The sequence below is a fragment of the Tiliqua scincoides genome, chromosome 1, assembly GCF_035046505.1.
Source record: "Tiliqua scincoides isolate rTilSci1 chromosome 1, rTilSci1.hap2, whole genome shotgun sequence".
Lineage (NCBI taxonomy): Eukaryota > Metazoa > Chordata > Lepidosauria > Squamata > Scincidae > Tiliqua > Tiliqua scincoides.
Genome location: NC_089821.1, coordinates 226,847,254 through 226,869,950, shown reverse-complemented (window position 1 = coordinate 226,869,950; position 22,697 = coordinate 226,847,254). Strand labels below are relative to the sequence as shown.

The window sequence follows — 22,697 nt, the reverse complement described above, 5'->3', positions numbered from 1 at the left end:
AGTTGTATATTCTTAACTAGTTTTGTTGGCTGATTTACTTTTGTGCTAGCTTTTTAAGGGAAGGCAACATTTCAATTTATACTGCATATGCTGATGTTTTCATATCCTTCCAAAAACCATGCACAGGCTCTCAAAGATTCTTTTTGGTGTCCAGATATTGGATATGTATTCCTAGAAGCACAAGAATTCCACTCATGCAGTTGTCATAGTTTCACATACTGCAGCTGTGAAGACTTGAAGTGACTGTTGAAAACTGTGAAATGCTTAAAAAAGTCATATTGGTGAGATTGCAATATGTCTTGTCAGCTTGTCAGACTTGTCAGCTCAGCTCTACCAATTGATGTTGATGGTGGAGTTCTTCAGCTGTGAATCAATCTTGAGGAAAAATGTGGGATTTTTATGTTTATATTGAAAAGTTAAGGTTGCCAGTGGTAATGTAAACATATTATGCCTGATTTTAAAAAAGACCCCTCTTTTAGTTCTGCACTAGTGATATGCTTAATTCCATGAATGTGCTCTTAGGTGAATAAAGTTAAAAAGAAAGTAATCTGCTTTAGAGTCATAGTTCTGCCATCTATCTTACCAGGCAGATGCAAGGTAGTGCTTCCTTTTGAAATTGCAGAACTGTGGGAAAGGAGTATTCCAGCAGTAAATATTTCTGTCAGTATGTACGAACATTTAAACAATACAGTGAACATAAGAAAATCCCTGCTGGATCAGGCCAGAGGCCCATCTAGTTGACCTTTCTTTCTCAGAGCTGCTTCTCCAAGCTCAGGAATGAGAGAGAGGGGGGTATGCTTCTCTCCCACAGTGCTCCCTCGCACTTGGTATTCAGAGACTGCTGAGCCTAGAGGCTGAGCGTGGCCATCATGACTAGTAACCATTGCACTACAGCAGCATTTGATTTTTACTGATATGTATGTAATCCTTAATTATGTACCTGTTATTTGGAGACTAACACCCGATCATTGGAAATGGACTTTCTGTGCCTTCACCATGGCAAAAAGTTATACTACTTAACCGGAAGGAAAGATGCCTACCATCATATGCTCAATGGATGGAGGATATTTTACATTTATCGGTAATTGAGCAAATGGCACATCGGCACCAGTTGCACTTGGACGTATTTGAGAATATTTTGAGGCCATTCCTCGATATAATAACATAAGCCACATGAAATGTATTGTTACGTTGATTAATTTTGGTTGTGTATACATTTGCTTTTTTCCTTGCATTTTTCCTCCATTTTTATATGTAACTTCTTATATTTTATCTATGTAATGCTCTTTTTTTTTTTTAACTCACATAGAACAAAATAAAGCATTAAAAAAATGACTCATAGCCATTGGTAGACCATTTGCTTTGTCCAACACCTTTTTAAAACCATCCAAGCTAGTGGTCATTACCACACTTATATCCATGAATTCCATGGATTAATTGTACACTGAAGCTTCTTGGAAACTTTCCTGTTACATATGTTGAACTGAATAGCAGTAGGGTCACTGTTTCCTGTTAATTCAATGTACAGTATATTGCATTAGGTCCTGGGTACCACATTTGGAAGAATCTAGTTCTCCTAATTGTTGTAGTTTGTGACACACAGAGTTATGTTACCCCCAAATAACACCTTCCTGTCCTTTTTGTAGTATTTATATCCTGTAATAACTATTTTCTACTGGTTCTCTCCATTTCACTATTTTTTCATTATGACTGCTGTATCATTTCTCCTTTGCTACCAGGCACTCCAGCTCCCCCCATCTTGGCTTCTGGCATTTGCATATAAGCACCTCTGCATTGTGGCCTCTTTCAGGTTTTGTGATTTGCCTTTTTCCTCTGCAGCCATTTTTGTCTCTTAGACCAGCTGTCCTGTCTTATTGAATGCTCATTTCCATTTGTACAATTTCTCTTTCTGGATGACCTGGAACACTTACTACAATCTCATCTATTGGGGATGATTTGGCCCAAACTGGATGGTACCAGTTTCTCCAGGCATTAGTTTAAAAGCTGCTTTGCAACCTTTTTGATGTTAAGTGCCAGCAGTCTGGTTCCAGTTCAGTTGAAGTAGAGCCTGTTCCTTTTATACAGCTCATATTTTTCAACATAATTGTGCCTGAAACTTCTCCATTTCTCTTTATAAGAAATTTTAATCTAGGCCTTGAGCCTAGAAGGTATTTGTGGTTGAAAGTGGGGTCCAAGGACATCCTAGGAGACGTTTCAAGGTGGTGTGAAACAGTTAAAACTTAAGCACTAGTACTTGAATGTGTTCACCCATTTGATTTTATCAATTTCATTTATTTAATGAAAAATATAAACTCTAAACCAAGCATGGTATGTTAAAGAGATGTCCCCAGTGTCCTCTTCTTCTTGATTCTATTGGGTGCAGCCATCTTAGATCGTGCAAGAGCTGGGAAGAAGAGGCCACCACGAAAAAAGTGTGCTGTGACAACAGTGACTTTGGGAACCACCGGCCTAGACTTACAGCAGTTTTGGAACCACTGTCCTAAAATGTACTGGACTATATCAGCAGAACCAGTTAAGTTAAACTGTGTGGTAAGAGATCTTGGCAGCTATGGTCCAGTTTCAGTTCCCAGAATTTGTTTTCTATTTTTTTTTTTTCAAATTTACCAAGCCCACCTCATCAATTTATGGCTTTTATTTTTCAACTTTGTAGAAATATTTTGTTCATAATATATTTTTATTAATTGAGAATTGGAGCGCATTTAGCAGATGCTAATCTGCTATTTGAACCAGACTAACTCATTTCTCAAATGTTAGATTTGAGATGGTGGAAGGCAGCAGAAATGTATTTTTCACTTTCAGTAAAAATATGGCAGTCTGATATGTGTAATGCTGCTTTGTGTGGGATGGTAGAAATTCATGTTAGACATGCCTGCACTCCAGGTGCAATAAAATCTGAGGCTGCCAAGACAACAACTCCCTCTAATTTCTTGTGATCTAGAAAAGTGGTGTTCTGTGCTTTCCATATAAAAGCCTGCTTTTCAAGAGGTCCTTAGATTCCTACTTAATTATCTTCATGGTGACAAAGGGTTTAATAGAGTGTGTCACTTCTGATTGAAATGGCAAAATGTTATTCGGGCACAGCCCAGAGTCTCCCATGTGAGAGGAAAACACATACACATGAAGGGATCACAGATGCTCTCTTTCAATTCTCCCTCACAAGAAGGTGTCTCTGTAATGGCACCCCAATATATGGGACTCCCTGACAAATGACATCAATTTGACCCCTCCTTGTCAGTGTTCCATAAGTAGTTAAAAACCCATCCATTCTCCTCCTTAGGGTTTTTTTTTTAGTTTGCTTTGGTTTTGGTTTTGGTGGTTCTTGGTTGTCTTTTCATGCTGATTGGGTGATTCTTGGGTTTTAATGGTCTCTAGACAGTACTTTCCTGTTCTAAAACTTTTGCATGGATGTTCTGGAAAAGCTAGTAACTTTTGAAAGTATCAACTGGTTTGCAATTTTTCCCTCTTCTAGTTAGTATAGGTTGTTAACCATTTGCTCACTGTAGTGCTGTACAAGTCATCAGTAATGAAGATGCATAACATAGGTTCAGTGACAATTTTAATTAGACTTAGGGCACAATCCTAACCAGGTCTACTCAGAAGTGAGTCCTTTTTTGTTCAATGGGGCTTACTCTCAGGAAAGTGTGGTTAGGATTTCAGCCTTAGACATATAAACACTGTGTTGCAGTTAGTCATCTTAACCAGTTTGGAAGTGTTTGATCTGGTTTTTGTCCTTCAAGTTTTATAAACAAGAGATCAAAACTTCTTTTAAATACCAAGTCTGTATCAAATGCAGAACAGGGTGAAAATATGAACATCAAGGATAATTAGCTCGACAAAACTATACCGGTAATTTTTAAAATAAGGAGAAAAGTAGATTGTCAATTCCTTATGTTGATAAATCCAAAAACTGCTTTCTTCTTGTTGGGAAAAGATGGCCTTTTTTTAAAGGTAGCAAAATAGCATTTGAAAGACTTTACTAGTTTCCTTACCTTTCTAAATGTGTAGGATGGCTTCCTATCTCTTTAGATCTTTCACTACTTTCAGCAGTGGCCATTAAAAACAGATGTCTTATGCTTTAATTGTTTGAGCATTGCTGCCACTATAATGTACTAGGGCTAAATTCTCCTATTGTGAATATGGTCCCAGAGTGATTGTGTTAAGTGTCCAATACTCCAGGAGGCAAAGAACCCACAAAGGCTTACAAAGGAAAGTACTTTTTTGACATAAGAGAACACATGCATCTGTTTCAAGATGATACAGAAGAACATCTTAATTAACTCTTCTCTCTGACATTGTAAAGATAGTTGGTGAAAGAGTCTTCTCTGCCAGTGTATCTTGTGCTATTCTGTTTAACATTATACAATTCATTTTATTTTTCCAAAGGCTGACATGATAGATAATTGTTGAACAAAATCTGGTATAAACACTGTTTATAATGGAGGTAAACTTTCAGATACTGTAATTATTGATAACTGACATAAAAGCCTGCAGGCTCATGTTGCAAAAATGTCCTGCCAGTGGTTTGGTTGAGTGTACAATTTGTTTGTCCTCTTTCTTATTCTTTTGGGAAAGTGTTATGAAATCTTGCAACATAAGTTTTCATTTTCTTAAGGGAAGTTAGCGAAGATAACATGGCTTTTAAATTTGTCCACATTGGCTTCAGTCTGCCTTTGTGCTGGATGCTCAGATTGGTGTTTTGCTAGATCTTGCAGGACATGTTTTCCTACAATTAGTAGCATGTGATCTTATATTACTAAATAAAGAGTAGAGGAAGAAAACTAACTGAATTATTGCTGCTTTGGTAGTGCCTTAAGGATCACTACATTTCCCAGATGGAATACACCTCCTACAGTTTCACAAAATCTTCTCCACAGATCTAATAGTGATCTTTCTGGCTCTGAATTCACCCTGCTTTTCTTTTCTTCTTGGAAAGATGAAACTATTCATCCAGTTAAGAGAACGGCGACAATTCCCAGAGTGTAATCTTTTACATCTACTATTTTGATGTCATGACACTTATACTTAAAAGCTGTAAAAGGTTTTGGAGGAAAAAACTAACTGGAGAAAGATTTGATAGTGTATGCTGCCGGAATACTGATGTTGGCACAACACTAGGCTACTGAAGTTTCTTTCTCTTGTCTTTTTCGATCTATGTTTTAAATGCCATTCACGACTTCCACAACAGAGTTTGGCTCCAATTTTCTTTGAGATTCGTGTTGGTATTTATTTTCTAGTGTGTTGCTGAATAACTAAGTTAGTATCTTATCAAAGTGACCTGTGGTTATCTACTGTCTCGTTTTAATTTTATCCCTTGAAGTTGGTTTTCTGCTCCTAATTTTATATAGTATATTTCATTGGGGAACTTTAAAATGGACAATTATGTTTATCCTTCTTAATGGTGGAAATCAACAGGACAAAGTGTAAAGAACTTGTTGACAATATTGAATTGAGAGGCTCCATTATAACATAGTCTAAATAGTGAGCTTTCTCTAGAGAATGTCATTTGAACATTGTTTCATTTGTCTTTATGGAGTTTTATTAGAGTACAAAAGTGCTTTTTGTAGTGCACCTGGTTTTCCCATTACTTGGATCAATTTGTAGTTCCTCAGTCTCCCCCCCCCCCCCCGGCCTCTTTCAATTACGTGCTTTCTGGGCAAAGTTAATTTTACAGTTCCTAAGTGCACAGAGGGGATCTCTCTCCTCCCCAAAGCCAGAGTTGATGAATGTGTTGCACATTAAACCCACCCCCCCTTTGCTAGGGCTCAAGAAGGGAATCACAGTAGTGAGGGATTTTTGCATTCACCATGTTGCTTGGCTTTACTGTTACTGGGATAGGAATTGGTTGGCATGATCTTAGTTCGACCCTTCAGTTTTATTAAAGGGCTTCATTTGGGGATGACTTCTTTGCTGCATTGTAACATATTCCTTTCTTTTGTACAGATAACGTATTGTTTGCCTCCAGATTTCCTGCCCTATCCTTTTAATAACCCATTGGGAATATTTTTCTAAAACAGAATTCAAGGGTGTTATGCAGACTGGTAATGGCTTTGAATACATTGACTTCTATAAAATAATGAAGTGTAATTGATATTCAAGGCAGTCTTGAGAAATTCAGCTATGCAAACTTAGTATCCAGCCAGCTGTTTGTGTATAATTGCTAAGATATGGGATGACTCTCATTTTAGATACAAATTATAAAGAGTGAAGTTTAGCCCTGAACTAAACATGTTGCTGCAAAAAATTGTGCAAAGTATTTAGGTTGCAGGGTATTCTGGTGATGGCTTAATGTAGATATATATTGTGAAATGCTTTACTAGTAATAGTCATGGGGGAATAGTGCTAACCATGTTTTCTTGGTGGATGGTTTCACAAAATAATAGTGGTTTAGAATTATATCTGATCCAGTGTGTCTGCTTAAATGCTTGTTATGAGGTTAATACACCTAATGATCAGATGGAATAATTTATTGTCTCTTCTCACTCCACTCATATTGAAGAACTGTTACACACTTTTATGTAATACATAAACTATATAAGAAATCCTACCCAAACAAGTCCAAACTTTAGAAATCTAGATGATAAAGCACATTGATTTTTTCCCCCTAGCTGTTGAAGGTTTTACCTCCTGAAAGCTTAGTTGACTTACCAGACAACAATAAATAAAACTATCATTCTTTGGCTCAGATGGATTCTAAGATGCTCTCCATACAAATAGCTTTCTATTACTGTATGCCTAAATATATTATTTGTGTATGTATAAAGAATCTGTAACCTTTGTGCTGCATGGACAAGCTCAAACTTGAGATACTTCATCATGGCCTCTGATGCATTGCCAGAAGTCACTGATGGAAGGAGAATCCAGGGAAATCTAACATATATGAATATGCACACTTCTCAAGGGCATTTTGCTTCATAGAGATGGACAAATACTTGACATTTTTAGGAGTTGTTTGTGTCTAAATGGCACCACATTTTCTGATAACTAGATGCAGTTTTGTGATATCAAATCTAGTTAGTGTGTTGGTCTAGAAGTTGACGTAGATTCTAGTGTGAATCTTGAAGTTGACGTAATTATGCTAAGATTTTATTTCTGTCTTTCCTAACATAATGGGAAAGCTCAAGGTGGCATACAGATACTTCTGTAACTCAATACAAAACCAATAAACACCAAGAAGACATTAAAGTAATCAAAGCACTATATTAACAAATACCTAAAACCAGAGTAACCAAAACAACAATCTAGAGCCGTTTTACGTATTCATCAGACCAAGAACAAACTAAATTGGCAGAATAGGTTGGCAGATTCATATCTGAGGAGATAGTTCTTTAGGTTATCACCTGCACTTGGAATGTTCTGAACATCTTGCACTACTAATGGAACAGCATATTTTTTTCTTATGTTGCACATGTGAATAGTCTTGTAATAGAGAATTTGCATAGCTGTATCTGCCACTTTTTACTCATAGTGACGTAAGCATATTGCTTAAACACTGTAGGCAGGGATTATACTAGGTCTGTGAAGTTTATGCATCATGCTGTCTTTTAATCTAAATAGGTTTTACTGTACTTTTTGTATTTTTCCTTCCAGCTTGAGTTAGTAGATTGGTTTTTGTATTCTGTTTACTAAAACCTGCTCTTGAGAAATAGCTGCTGACTGTGATCCTTGTGAAGGAAAAGGATATGTATGGGTGGAGGGCAAATTAAGAACATGTACAAGTGCTTTTATGCAAATTCCCGAAGTCTCCGAGTGAAGAGAGATGGCATCTCACCAATGGCATTTGGTGGGCCATTGTGAGATACAGGAAGCTGCACTAGATGGGCCCCTGGCCTGATCCAGCAGTGCTGTTCTTATGTTATGTTCTTATGTAATGCTTAGCAGCTAGCAACAACCCTTCTGCCCTTCTCTTATTGCTTGATCTGTGGAGGTGTTTGGGGGAGTTCAGTTGGCTTCTTCTGCCACCACTTAGGTGAAGAAAAGCCAGGCATAGAAATATCACGTTGAAAATCTCTGAACTTTCCCAAATTCAGGGCATCCCCACTTGCACAATCACCAAAATAATGTTTGGGGAGAAACCACCCGGCTATTCCATCTCACCCCTTTACCTTACCAGGTGTGCTTGACTGCCTAGTCAGTGGGCAGATACCATTCTCAGCAGAAGAATTCGGATATTGAGAGTTCAGATATGAAGATAATTCTTGTCTGGGATGCCCCTGACTTCTTCATTAAAGGCACTGAATTCTTAAAGGTTTATGACAGATCTTACTGCAGGAATATGTCTTGACTGCTTTAATGATACCAACAGTACAGGAGTTTCTGATTGGCTAGAAAGTTTTAAAAATTGGAAAAATTAAAATGTCAGAGTTGTTCACAACTCTGTTCTCTAATTGCTATGCCTCTCAAAGATCAAAGCCTATTCTTTAAAAAAAAAACACCAAACAAAAAGTTCTCCTTTGCTTTGCACTTAGAAATTGCAATTCACACTTGGTGCTCCTGATGTTAACTTCCCTGCTAGCTAGCTAGCTTGTAGAGACCAGTATGATTACCCTAGTGAAGTAGACTTCATATGTACACACTTGCTCACGTGTCCAGAAGTTGGCCGTCTTAACTTTGTACAGTCATATTCATTGTAATTTGTATTGTACAATACAATAGGAAGCTGTCTTGATGTGTGTCGGCTTTAGACAGCATGTGAAATATAAATTAATGTAATTAAATAAGTGAGATACTCTGGCTACAATCCATCAGAGTTGTATGCTTGCATCTCAATGGAATTTAATTATGCCTAACTACATACTAGCTTATGGCCTCAATAAGTGGGCATCTTCTTGTGCTGTGTATATATTGTTACACCTGAACATGGGATCCCTCATTCTACTATGCCCCTTTACTGATTTAAGAATTATAGGATTTGAGATTTAAGAATATTTTAAAAGCATTGCTTCCCATCAAATAAAACAAGCTAACCATTGTTGGAAGTAATTGTCTTTGGGGAAAATAAACCTGAGTGACCTGTTCTGATAGGTTTGACTTCTTAACCTAACGTTTTAAGTGTATGCAATACAACTTCAAGTGACTAAAATCCTAAGGTAAAGACATCAAACTGATTGGGTGTCTTCTCACGTTATTTGTTTTTTGTACAGCTTATTTCATAAATGTCAACATCTTAATCTCACTAGAGATAAATCAGACACTTATGGGAGAAGATATCATGGGCATAGGCCGCAGCATGACTATAAGGAAAAGTTCGTATGCAGGATGAAGGAAATGTCAGAGAATGCAAATCTATGGATTAGAGATACTTGCTTTGTTTTAAATACTATAATTTTTTAAATTAACACACACAGACATGCAAACATATAACATGCATTTAGGAGTGCTAAATACCACATACCATTACTAATTAATCATACTATATCTCCTAATCTACTTACTCATCTACTTCTACTTCTTATTAATTAATTAATTAATTAATTAATTTATATCATATACATTCCTAATGCCCTATACTATATTTTCTAAATATTCACTTTCTATCAAGCGTAAACTAATTTCAATTGCTCATTAATATTAAAACCAAAATAATCTAGTTACCAGGACATAAGAAAAATCAACAATCTCATCAGTACTATACTCCATTCTAATATTTTTTTTAAATAGTAGCCACATATAAAACAATTCTTCCATCTGCTTCTAACTCTTATAATCATTTATGCATTTCTTATATCATATATAATAAATTTTTCCAAATTCCCTATAATATATTTTCTAAATATTCACTTTCTATCAGTCCTCAACTTGTTCAATTACTCATTAATATTAAGTAAAAATAATCTGATTTCCAAACTGTGATGGAACCAACAATCTCTTATAATGTATTCTTTGCCATTCTCCAATCTAGTTACATTTCTTTTTCTTTGACATAATAGCCACATATAAAACAATTCTTCCACACATTTACATTTCCAGCTATTCTTTTAATACATTCTAATTCATATTTATCAATTTCGTATGTTTATTTTAAAAATAAGTTGGGGCCATTGTTATTCTGAGTAAATCCTCCAGTTTTCATTAACCCTCAGGTTAACCCTCAGATTTCTTTTTCTTTCTTTTTGTCTCCTGTAATATCTTTAATAATTTATCTCTATAACAGAATCTAATAGAGCCACACTTTCTTGTATAGGATGTGTTCATTCTTCCAGTTAACTGGGATGTATTTTCTCCCAGTTTTTGTGTATTTGTGCATGGGTGTATTTGTGCACCCATGTTACTCTGTCCATCTTATCTATCTTGTTCTCCGTCAGCGCCTCCTCTTCATCCTGTTGATTTTTTCCCGTGTCCTCGACTTTCTTACTCCCTTGTTTATCTTCTGCTTGTTTGTTCACATCTCCCAATTGCTCCTTGCACACATCTATCTTTTGGGAGAGAATCTCCAAACTTGCTTGAATCTGCAAAGACGACTCAGCTGCTGTTGTTCCATTGCAAGCAATCTCTCCATGTTTGTTGTCAACATCACTTGTATCCAAGTTTCTGAAAGTGATTCCATCTTGCAATTTCTCTCTAGTCCACTAGATGTCCACAGCGTATTATTCTCCTTACTTCCACCACGTCAATACTGCTCTGCCAACTGCACACTCCTTGCTTATCTCTTGCAGATAACAGTCCAGTATGGTTAATGGAGAGAGATGCAAAACGAAAGGAAAACAATCTCACCGTCTCTGATATTCTGGTGCAGATAAAACAGAACTCTATCAGATCTAATGAGAATTATAATTCTAGATTTTAGTCCACACCCTAGTTGTAGTTGTAATCCACTATTGATTTATTCCACTACAAAAAGAGAGAGCACTTCCAACATCTTTAAAAAGTCTCTCATTAACGCCTCCAATATATCCAGGGCTTTTAGCCAAATCCGTCAATCAGAGCCGGGAACAATATTAACACTTATCTTAAATTTCCAGCTTAAGCTTAACGCTTCATGCTTTTTTCTTCCATATGGTATCTCAGCATGGAGCCAGGAGCTTGATTGCAGATCACTGCACCTCCCCCGTTGCTGTGTCTAATGGCTAGGTTTCTTCTGAGAAGAAAGCCCCCCACCCCGGTCAGGCTTTTAATCTCCCAGGTACCTTGCACTGTAGAAAATCTTGTCTCTCCTGACAAAGATCTTCAGATCCTCTTCAGACCTGCAGTTTTTGGGGGAAAACAAACTGTCTCTCAGGAGCCCCTGGAGACATCTCTGCTCATTCACTGTTGGCTCCTCCTCCCTCACTTACTTGCTTTTTTGTGGTAACATTTGTTGCTAAATTAGTTGAGAAAATATTAGAAAAACAAAATTTATAGAGGTTAACTTCATGGATTGGGCTGATGTTTACAGTAGAATAGTGCATCTTTGAAGAGGTTACAAATAGTGTTAACAAAAGATAGCAGTAAATTCATGGTCTAGACCAGCAGTTCCCAAATTTACCTGGGACACAAAACCCTCACAGCCTCTTCTTCTGAGCTCAGATGGGCACTGCCATCTTGGATCTCGCAAGATCAAAGATGGCAGCACCCAAAATTGCATGAGATTTTGCAAGATCCAAGATAATAGTGCCTGGAAAAAAACAGTTAAGAGGGACCACAGACATCCTGTGGTACCTTTGTGAGTGTGCCGCAATGCCCTAAGTTACCATGACATACACTTTGGGAACCCCTGGTTGATTTAATAGTTGGCAAGTGAGTTCCAAGTAGGAAACTGGAGTAGATTCAAGATGACCTGAGAGAAGGAAGACTACCCAGTCCCACCAGTCTTTAACAGTGTCAGTTTGCTATGTTGTTGCATGTTTCTCAGACTTAAATGCCAGAAAGTTGGAGGAAAGACATATAGGTGCTTATGATTTGCCTTTTAACTTCTTAGTAGTATACTCGCTTCTAAGAAAGCACAAACATGGATTTAACACTGGCATTTTAGAACAACAAGCTATTCAAAATACTGTTGCCTAAGGAAAAAGGTCTCAAACTTGGGCATTGTGGTGCCCGTGTGAGGACCTCTGCCTTCATCCATTTAAAGAGCAGGGAGGGGGAAATACAGCGATGCTATTATTATTATTATTATTATTATTATTATTATTATTATTATTATTATTATTATTATTATTATTATTATTATTATTATTATTATTATTATATTAATTAATTTAAATTAATTAATTAACAGTATTTATATACTGCTTTTCAACTAAAAGTTCACAAAGCGGTTTACAGAGAAAAATCAAATAACTAAATGGCTCCCAGTCCCAAAAGGGCTCACAATCTAAAAAGATGCAAAAGAATCCCAGGATTGTGCTGTGTTGGGGGCTGTCTTTTCTGTACAAAATCTGCAGCAGCTGTCCCAATGGAGTGGGAAGCCCACGGAAGCCTCCACAGGGCTTCCCAAAGCACGGAGACTGTAAAAATTGGTAAGAGGAAAAATATTAATTTTGCCATGGGTATTTGCAGTTCCCAATTCTTATGGTGTGTATATATATATATATAGTGCTTGTAATGTCATGCATTACCTCACACTTCTAATCATGGGTTTCTATTGGAAATGTTGGCCAACCACTGTCCTAATTGTGTATCTACAATATAATTAGAGATTTTTACATAATTATGTCAATAGGAAAACTCTTATGGTAGCCCTTGGTAATAGCTAGCTTACTTTCTTTTTCTTCTACTCGTTTTCAGTGCATACATGTTCTGTTGCTTACTAATGCTACCTGTTTTCTGAGATTATTCTTTTAAGCTTGTACCAAAATAAAATAAATTCTAAGAAGTAACCATTTATTTCCTTTGTGGAAACTTTGATTTAATGACATAACTTGTTTTTTTCTCCAGGAGGATCCAAACAACATTAACGCATTAAAAAAGAAAGATCAACGTAGTAGCAATGGAGATGAAAAATCAGAAAGCATGGAGACTCTACCACCAGGTATTGAAATACTAATTGTTACCTTACTTTGAAAAGAAAGGCCTGTCAGTGAAAGTTAGTATCTCAAGTAAGGACAGGGAAAGGTTTTCAGTATGAATGAATCATTTAGTGTATGAAGAGGAGCAGTGAGTTTTATGGTTGCGATTGATAGGATGTGGCAGACCCAACCTAGTGACCTTTTACAAGGAGAACTTCTTTGACAAGCTCTTTAGTCACTTAGGCTGGTGTTAAGTTCATTACAGTGGTGGTGATAACCTGTTTTTCACAGTGAAAGCTATGATCCTGAAAATCCCAGTATGTTAAATTTTCTTATTATCATGATTGTGGAAAGAATCCTGAAATAGAAGCGTTTCATAAGTATGCAAAACGTAATGTGTCAATCTGTGGTATTGGTGAATACTAGAATTTTTCCTGATTACTGTGGATGACTAAAGACTTCCATAGTAAGATGAGATTTGCCATGTTTCTCATGCTAAAGCGCTATCTGGAAACTGTAGTGTCCAAATATGTGGCTGTTCTGGCCTAGCTGTGACAAATTTAGTCCGCAGTTATTATAGGGACTGCAGTATAAGTAAAATGTGTGTGCAATAGCGAAGACACTGTTATTATGCAATATCTGATTCAGGATGAGGGTTTTTTAAATTAAAACTAACTTGGGCCTGTTATTTTGATGTTAGTACTAGTTATCCTGCTAAGGGCAACAACTAATGTAAAGTATGTCCTCTCCTCAGCAACTTCTTTTGAAGCAATTATAATCTTGCAATTCTGTCGAACCCATCAAAATATACTGCAGGCACTCGCCTATAAGTCGACCCCACAGATAAGTTGAGGGCAGGTTTTGAGCCAACAATCATGGAATTTTCTATGACCCTTGGATAAGTCAGGGGTTAAACTTAGGGAGGTGTCTGACTATAGTTTTGTCTGATTTTACCCGAGGCCAGATCCTGAAAAATAACCTACCACTAATTGTTACCTAAGAACTGTAGTCTCTAATTTATTAAAAACATAGTAAAAGATCATAAGATACATTTTTATTCTTTTTAAAATTCTGGTCTTCACCACCTTTTTGTAAACACTATCAGAGTAAGTGCACTGTAAACTGCATACCAGTAAAACAGTGGTTCCCAACCTGGTATTCATGTACTCCCAGGGACACTCAACAGGACCTTTAGGGGTACTTGAAAAAGAATGGCAGAAAAAGGCAGACCTTTTTCTCCAGAATGCCTTGCAAGGACCAGCAAGGCAGGAAGGGAGGTAGCTAGTTGGCTGGGAAAGCCCCCCCCCCCCAATAGCTAGTTTTTGGTCATAAATTCATCTATGAACCAGTGTTTGAAAACCAGCACAGTAAAAAAGCTGAAACATAATATGGAAAGTGATCAATCACCCAGAATTTCTCAGCACACTTCTGGTGTCAAAGAGTGCAAAGGCAGAGTCTTCTGTTCTTCAAACAGAGGAAAAGAGCAAATACTGTGATGAATACGTGAAGTCTGGGTTTTCATAGAGAGGAGATGAGGGCTTGTATTATTACAAACATTTTGCTAATGTGAAGGATACAATTTATGGAAATGGACTGCAAAGGGATATGCAAGTGAAAAAGGTTGGGAACCACTGCAGGAGATCCATGAATCAAATCCACCTTTAAGGTGGACATGAGGAGAACCATGAATCAAAGACACCTTTAAGGTGTCTGGTGTGTTAAGCCAGAAGCTCTACATACAACATACATCTTTTAACACATAACTGAGAGTGTGCAATTCAGTTCACAGCAGAGAGATGAGATATTTGCAACCCTTTTTACTCAGAAGTAGACCCACTGCTTTCCATGGGTGTTACTCTGAAGTAATGGTGCACTGAATTGTAACATGGGAAGGAGGGTCCCATCGTGGTGTTTCATAAAACAGACCTGCTTTGCAAGCATTTGCCTAGCAGAACCAGGCTGCAGCAGAAGGAAGGAGAATAAAAGGTTAACTTTGGCTGGAATGTCCCTGGAAAGTAACTACAGCAACTAATGAGGTGCCTGCCTGAGCTGAGCAGAGTTCAGAGTTGAAAGGTTCTGCCCTCCGATTGACCCAGAGATAAGGTGAAGTGATAATTGTAGCTTGATTATTTGGCAAAAATTTCAGGTACTATACCTGAATATCTATGGTAGATTATTCCAAGGGCTCAGAATGGCTTTTGTAGCATTTTCAAAAATAACCTGACATAGGGATGCAGTCTTGCTTAGCATCTACATGAGGGCAGATATTCTTTTAAGAATCTGGTCAAGGACTATCCTTGGTGCTTGTGGATTACTGTGGTACAATGTAAGAGCTGCAGATATCTAGTTGTCAGAGTAAAATTTTGATATTCATTTTTTGTTTATGTTGGAAAGAACTGTTCTGGAAGAATTTGATGGAATGAAGTGACATGTCCACCTACTTTTTTCACTAATCTGGCAACAGATAATAGTCCAATATTGTTGTGCCTTGTGATCATCCTAAATCTGTTTGTGCTCTATATGCAGTTTGATGCTTAAGCACTGGGGGTTTTGATTTGAACAATATTTTTGTGCTCACTTCTCGCCCCCCACCCCAGCATCTGAACCGAGTATTCCCCATTTGTGTAATGTCAGATTTCCATTCTTATAAGAGAGTTACAAAGTTAGGTTGGCATAATCTTTTAGATCATGAATTAAGTATGAAGAATGTAGCTTTTGCAAAGCCATTAACTTTGAAAGGGTGAATTGATCTATTAGTGTTCAGAACTCTTAAACAGGGTTTTCTGCATCCTGCAATATTAGATAGCCTTACTACAGTTAGTAAGGCTATGAGGATTATAGCTCACCCGATTAATCAGCATCAGCTTTTTGCAGGAGATATGAACTTGCCTCCTGGTGCTTAATGTAGAGAAGATTTGGTCTGGTCTAGGTCTGGCAGGAGGTCTGGTCTAGAGGGTAGAGCCTCCTTAGCCCGAAGATAACATCAGAAGGTCACCAGTTCGAGGACACCGGCAGCTCCCTGAACGGCTGAGAATGGCGAGACCTTGAAGCAGCTGTCAAGCCCAGCTGAGTGATTCTATCTGCTCTTGGTGTGAGCAAGAATCGTCTTGGCTGCCCTCCATGTGAGAGAGGGAGATGTTTGTCAGCCTGCCTGGAAGAACGGGAGGAAAGAAATGAGACCAAACCAGGAAGATCCATTCTGAAATGTTGTTGGTTCTTGAAAGAGAGAACCTCTATGTTTGTGAGAAGGAATGTGCTGATTGATCCCTGGAGAAGGGGAAAAAATCCATCCCTTTAAAATCACAGTTTTAAAAACTGCTTTTTACTGTTGTAGAGAGACAGTCATGCAAACATTTACTGGTATAACCTAATTATCCACAGATTTTTCTATCTCAAACCTGATGTGAAGGGCCCTTTAAATTAAAGGAAAACAGTTGTTTAATAATGCAAGAGGGGGCAGTCAGCTGACAGTTCATCAATCATTCTCTCTGCAGGCTTCACTCCTCCCTTCCCCTGAGCACCTGAAAGAAGGCTAAATGGCAGTGATTATCACCTCCCCCATTCTTTCCCCCTTGCTGAGGCTCCTGGTGAAGGGAGGGATTGCTGCCTCTTAGTGAAGCCTAAGAACCTGGAGAGAGAATGATTGCCTCTGTGTGCATTTCAAAAGGTCAGCAAGGCTGTTTTTAATCACTGGAGAGATTTTAATCACCTTTGTTTTTTAAATTGATTTGCTTTAGTGCGTTTTTTTGCCATCCACATGAGTTCTTGGAATGGAACCCTCACGAATAATGAGGCTGAACCTGTAATTTAAATTGTGCTAACAATTTATGGCCATACATTTATCTTTTAAATAAAGTAGTAATTAATAAACTTTAATCTTTCTGTTCATTAAAATGAAAAATATTGATAAAGTCAGGGTGTTTTTGATGTCAAGACAGGGTAAATAAACCAAATTCAACCCTCTATGTAACAAACACTTTCTGCTTTCCTAGCACAAGCTATTCCCTTTACACCCACCCACTTTACAACCCTGTCTTGATCTGCGCAGGGCAGCGGTGGAACAAAAATGGCTGCTGCCACATCCTGTGCACTTCAGCAGCCACGGGCAGCACCTTGGGTAAAGGGAACTTTTGTCCCCTTCCCCCAGGTAAATGCAGTACCCCACAATGGGGCTACTCAATTTACCACCAACAAAAAGGTTTGTGGTAAATCAAGTGCCTCTATGTTAAGCGGTGAGCCCAACACAGAAGCTTTGGATCCAGTGGAGCCTTTCTCTACAAGTCCCACCTCCCCTCCCCGCCCTCTTCCTGCCTCCCTGCAAGGCCGCCTCCCTCCACGCCCCCGCTTACCCCTCTGCCGCTCGGTGGTCTGCGCAAGCGGCAAGTGGTTGGGTGCCTGCCTGTTGGTAACCTGGCAGCAGCCAGTGCTGGGCTACCACAGTCGCTCGCCCGGTGTTAGGGCCCGCAAATGTACCTTACGGCACGTTTGCAACAGTGCATGTTGGCAGTGAGCTGGCGAGCCGAGCCCAGGATTGGACATTTCTTTTTTGTAATGTAGCTTGCCTTATTATTATTCTAACACTTCTCCTATTTTGAATCTTAGTTTCTCTTGCTATTACTTTAGAGACAGACTGCCTTTACCTAGTCTTATAAGTGCAGAGAGGGACTAGATCAGTAGCTCCCAAATGGTGTGTCATGGCAAACTTACATGGCTAGCCTACGTGTCACAGCAGCCTCTTACTGGTTATCCAAGGCACCACCATCATGAATCACACGAGATCCAAGATAGCAGCACCTGGGAGAGCCAGGCAGTGGCGCCGCCACAGCAGGGCTCTATGATCACAGGGCGCCATGATCTTGGTAATTTTGGGAACCACTGGACTAGATAAATGTAGGGGGAGGTTAAGAACAGATTGGAAGAGATTTAAAGAATCAATATCAGTGCTCTAGTAGCCATTCAGACTTTTTTCTTATAAACATCCTCTTCAAAATGAGCAAATATGCTTTCTTTTCTCTCAGGTGTTTGCAGTATCTCTTTGCTGACACAGTGAAACTGCAACTAGCAATAACTGACCCAAATTCTTCTTTTCAAGTGTGTCAACTTCTCTTCCCCAGTGCAGTTAACTAGATGCCTAGTGCCTGAAGCAGTGTGAGTGAGTGTAGCTCCCTCTTGTATTAAAACTGTAGTTAGTCTCCTTCTTGCTGACTACATATCCATAGCAATTGTGGATTAAATTCCCAATCCACACTGGAACAGTAGTCTGTGTTGTCATAAGTATTGATGGCAAAGTTCCTCTTATTGCAAAAGGTTTATATAAGATAAATGTTCATACCTGACATGGTATGCAAATGAGGTGTATCATAAGTAAAACCCTGGCTTATGTAAAGTCCTTTCCTGTTGGTATTAAACAATAACCCATTTTTTCAGTGAGTGACCTATTTTTTTCTACTGGTCTCAGAAATAATGTGTTAGGATTACCATACCATGGAGTTTAATAGAGGGTCTGGATAAATTTTAGGTAGCAAACTTCCACTTAATGGCGGTTCTGTTAAATAACTGCTTTCTTAAATCACATTTCACTGAAATCCAGTTGTCCTCATGCTTAGAGAATGTGCTTTGGAAGCAGAACATATTTTTCAGTTACTGAGTCACTTTTTGTAACTTGCTTATATCAAAAGAACTTCATTTTGGATTATGCTGTGTACTCTAACCTCTAAACGAGTTCATTAGTTGAGTAGAAGATGCATGTGGGTCTTTCTTCCAGTATTTATTTGGTACAAGAGTCTAAGCCAGAGGTGTCAGACTTGTTTCAAATCAAGGGCTGAACAGCATTCATGGTGCCTGCTGAGAGCCGGAAGTGATGTCATTAGGCAGGAAATGATGTCATTAAACAGGTCATAACCAAAAATAAGCACTTTTCACTTAGGAACTCATTAGCTGCAGAAGAGAAATACACAAATCTTGATCAAATTTGAAGATATGGGAGAGTCCAATTTTCATGTGGGCTGTCCTTAATAGCAGTAACACCTTAGCACTACTCAGCAGCTGAGAGCCTGAGGGCTGAATAAAAAGCTTCTGCAGGCCACATCTAGGTCCCAGGTCTTATTTTGACACCCCAGGTCTAAGCCCTAATCTTCATCCTGTGGGTCGTGACCCCACCCTATATGGGGGGTTGTGGCAGCATCTCTCACTTATTTTACAGTGTCTGGAGGAGCCTGTGGAGTCCTTGAAATGGCACCGACACGCTCATGAAAGCTGGGTGGCCCGGGATGTGATTACTACAACCCAGAATTGGCAGGGCCAGCTGTTATACCTGTTGGCTTCATTTTGGCTGCTGGGAGTGGTTGATCAGAGTGGGTAGCTGCCTCACTGCAAGAGAAGACTCTGCTACCCCAGAAGAAGAGCCAGGGACATGACAGAGGCTGGGCCTCTGCTTGCAATCCTGGCCTTGGCTACCTTCTGTGACCCCTGATGTTGGATAGCGCAGAAGGTGGTGCCTAGCCAAACAGATTGTGAGAGGATAGGCTGGAAGTGATGGGTTGGCAAGGTTGGAAGGGCCAAATCTTGCCACTGCAAAATAGTTTGCTGGTCTAGTATGTAGTTATTTCGGATAGTGGCGCGAAAGGTTGAAGACCACTGTCCTAATTTTTGGCATAATTTGCTATAGTGGTTAAGTAGTGCTGGAGGACTTCAGTGATGCTAAAGTGTATCAAAATATGTATAATTTAGTATTGGTGTGTCATTAATTACCAAAATTTCAAAATGCTGTTCATTGGCAGCAGAATTATTTAATAATTTGGTCTTTGAAAAATAGCTTTGACTGTTGTCTGAATGTTCTCTCTAAATTGGCAGAGGAGTTTAGACGAGTAGCTGTGTTAGTGAGAAACACAGTGGCTAGCATTCTTTTTCACCTTTGTGTTGGCCACTTTGACATCTGTCAAAGGTGACAGGTGAAAGGTGACATCTTTCTAGATTCTGCTGCTGCTTTGCACTGTCTTTCTGCCTTGGAACTCTGAAAGCTGCAGGCATAGACTCTGGGTCCAAACCTGGCAAATCTAATTTAAGTATACATGAGAAACAGATATAATCCCCATTTCTAGGGAAAGTCCATTACAGGTTACAAGCCATGATGTGTATGCGCAACCTCCTGATTTTAGAAATGGGTTATGTCAGAATGCCAGATGCAAGGGAGGGCACCAGGATGAGGTTTCTTGTTATCTGGTGTGCTCCCTGGTGCATTTGGTGGGCCGCTGTGAGATACAGGAAGCTATATTAGATGGGCCTATGGCCTGATCCAGTGGGGCTGTTCTTATGTTCTTATGTACTGGGAGCTGATATATTGACCTCATACCTTGAGTTGTAACTATTTTCTGAGCAATTGGAAGGCAGTTGTATTGGTCTCCATTGTGTTAGAACTACTGAGCTGATATAGCTGCTCAGTATCAGATGATCAGAAAAGGAAGACTGAAAATGGTTTTGGAGGCCCTTCTTCAGAGGATAGAACCTGAGCAAATGGGTTTAAAATACAAGAGCAATTATAAATACTGGAAAGAATTTCCTGATGGTGAGAACTGCTTGTTTGTAGAACTGCCTTGGAAGGTGGTACATTCTCTGTTGCTGGAGGTCTTTAAGCAGAAGTTGGCCACTGTTCTATCAGGGCTGTTGTAGTTTCAGACTATCTGTGTTGTCAAGGGATTGGACTTGATCTTGAAAATTCCTTCCAGCTTTATGATTCTTAATGTCTTGTGCTTGCTGGAGCATCCTTAGGTGTGTTGTGTAACTAGGCACTTCAGGAGTTGAAGCTTGTGGAAGAAGCCCTCTTGAATTAGTTCTCAAGTGCATCAGACCAGCCATAAATGAAATATGCAGTTTAACCATGCACATACCTCAGATCTGTTCATGCAGAAACATTTTAATGTGTTTCTAGGCTCAAGAGGAATCTTACTTTTTGTAGTTTGTTTTGATCTGCCTGCTGAAATTCAATGAATCAGCAAGGCTTGTTGTAGTTGGATTTGAACAGATTAGTTGCACCATGTTCAAGTAACTTAGCTGGATTTAAATCAAGGCAATTCAGTGGCTCATCAATGGTGTTAAGCAACAGTACTTTGATAAAGAGTCCCTTTAGTTTTTTACAAGCAAATACATTAGGTTTTTGATTTGTGTATCAACTGCTTAGTGCTGGGATCGGCAACCTGTGTTTTTAGAGCCGCATGCGGCTCTTTCAGCCATCTGCTCTGGCTCCTGCAGGCTGGGATTTAAAGGGGCAGGACAGGCGGCTGCTGCTTTCCCCTTGGTGGAGGAGGAGATTGTTTTGTGCAGGACGGGCTGCTGCTGCTTTCCCCTTGGGGGGAGCGGGAGATTGTTTTGTGCTGCGGGGGAGGGAAAGGGGGGCTTGGCTGCTCCTGCCTGGGAAGATGGTGTGCTGGGGCTTTGCCTGCTCCCGTAATGCGCTGTGCGCACTCTACGTTGTGTATATGGTGAGTGTGGCTGACAGCAGCCAGGCTCCCCTCCTGGCTTCCTGCCACCCTGAGTGTGGCTGGCAAGGGGTGGGGGCGCCAGGTGGGTGGGCTTCCAGTGGGGGGTCGGTGGGGGGCGCAGAGGCAGGAGGGGGAGCCCAGGCAGGGCTGCCTGGGTGGGGGGAGGCAGGGGCAGCTCCCAGGAGAGGGCAGAAGGCACCTGCAATCCCCTTGTAGGCATCTCCTGTGCACACAGCTGTGGGGTGGGGCTTGGCACAGTGAGGCAATGGGGATGACCTCACTTTTGTCTTGTCAATAGGTGAGGCAGAGCAGTGGGAGGGGGGGAGTGTTGACTTTGCAAGGGTGCGTGGGTGGGTGGGGAAGAGGGAGGCTGTGGAAGGGCTGCCTGTGTAACTCCATCTTTACCTTGCTTTTCTGGGGTGCCATGGGCAGCAGGAGGGCAGAGATGGGGCTGTGGGAGCCTTAGAAAGGGGTGCTCTTTCAGGAGCAAGAAAGATGGGGGTTGACCTGGGAAAAATGAAGAGTGCTAAATTCAAGGGTGCCGTCTTAGCATGCACTGTCGCAGTGTGTGCCCAGGGTGACCAGAGGTCCTCTTTTTCCAGGACATGTCCTATTTTTTAGCCCCATGTCCTGGAAAAGAACTTAATTGTCCTGCTTTTCCCTGTGAGCAGGCAACACATCCCCTCTTGTAATTAATAAATTATATGTAATACAGTTTTAAGTTCAATAATAAGTAATTTTAAATTAGGCACATGAGATCAATAATACAATATATAATAAATATATAATCTATATATTGATCAATATATAATCAATATACGTAGATGAGTGTTTTAAGCTTTTATTTTGTGGTCCTACATTTTTCTTCAATATCCTACATTTTGGGGTGACTTGTCCTCTTTTATTGTTATGACATCTGGTCACACTGTGTGTGCCTCAGAGTGCCGTCTCCGGGCCCAATCCTATCCAGTTTTCCAGTGTCGGTGCAGCCATTCTAATGGGGCATGCACTGCATCTTGTAGTGGGGAGTCAGTCACAGAGGCCTCCTCAAGGTATGGGAACATTTGTTTCCTTACGTCTGGGCTGCATTAGTGCTGGAAGGTTAGATAGGATTGGGCCCTCAGTCAAGATATATCTATCTTGACAATAAGTATATTGTGTGGTTAGCACAGGAAGGGGAGCTTGCAGCAGATCGTAAAGGTAAAAAAAACCTATATATGCAGTGTTATCTTCATTTTAGATGTCAAAAGGGTTTTGTGGCTCCCAAGGTTTTCTT

At 39.6% G+C, this 22,697-nt stretch overlaps 1 protein-coding gene across 1 annotated transcript in view; it reads left to right on the top strand.

Moving 5' to 3' along the window:
• The window catches only part of GALNT2 (polypeptide N-acetylgalactosaminyltransferase 2), an 85,438-nt gene that overhangs the window by 33,424 nt on the left and 29,317 nt on the right, over positions 1 to 22,697 (top strand). The window contains exon 2 of the mRNA XM_066611420.1: positions 12,874 to 12,967. Coding sequence (XP_066467517.1) covers positions 12,874 to 12,967 — 94 coding nt within the window. The remainder of the gene's footprint in view (positions 1 to 12,873; positions 12,968 to 22,697) is intronic.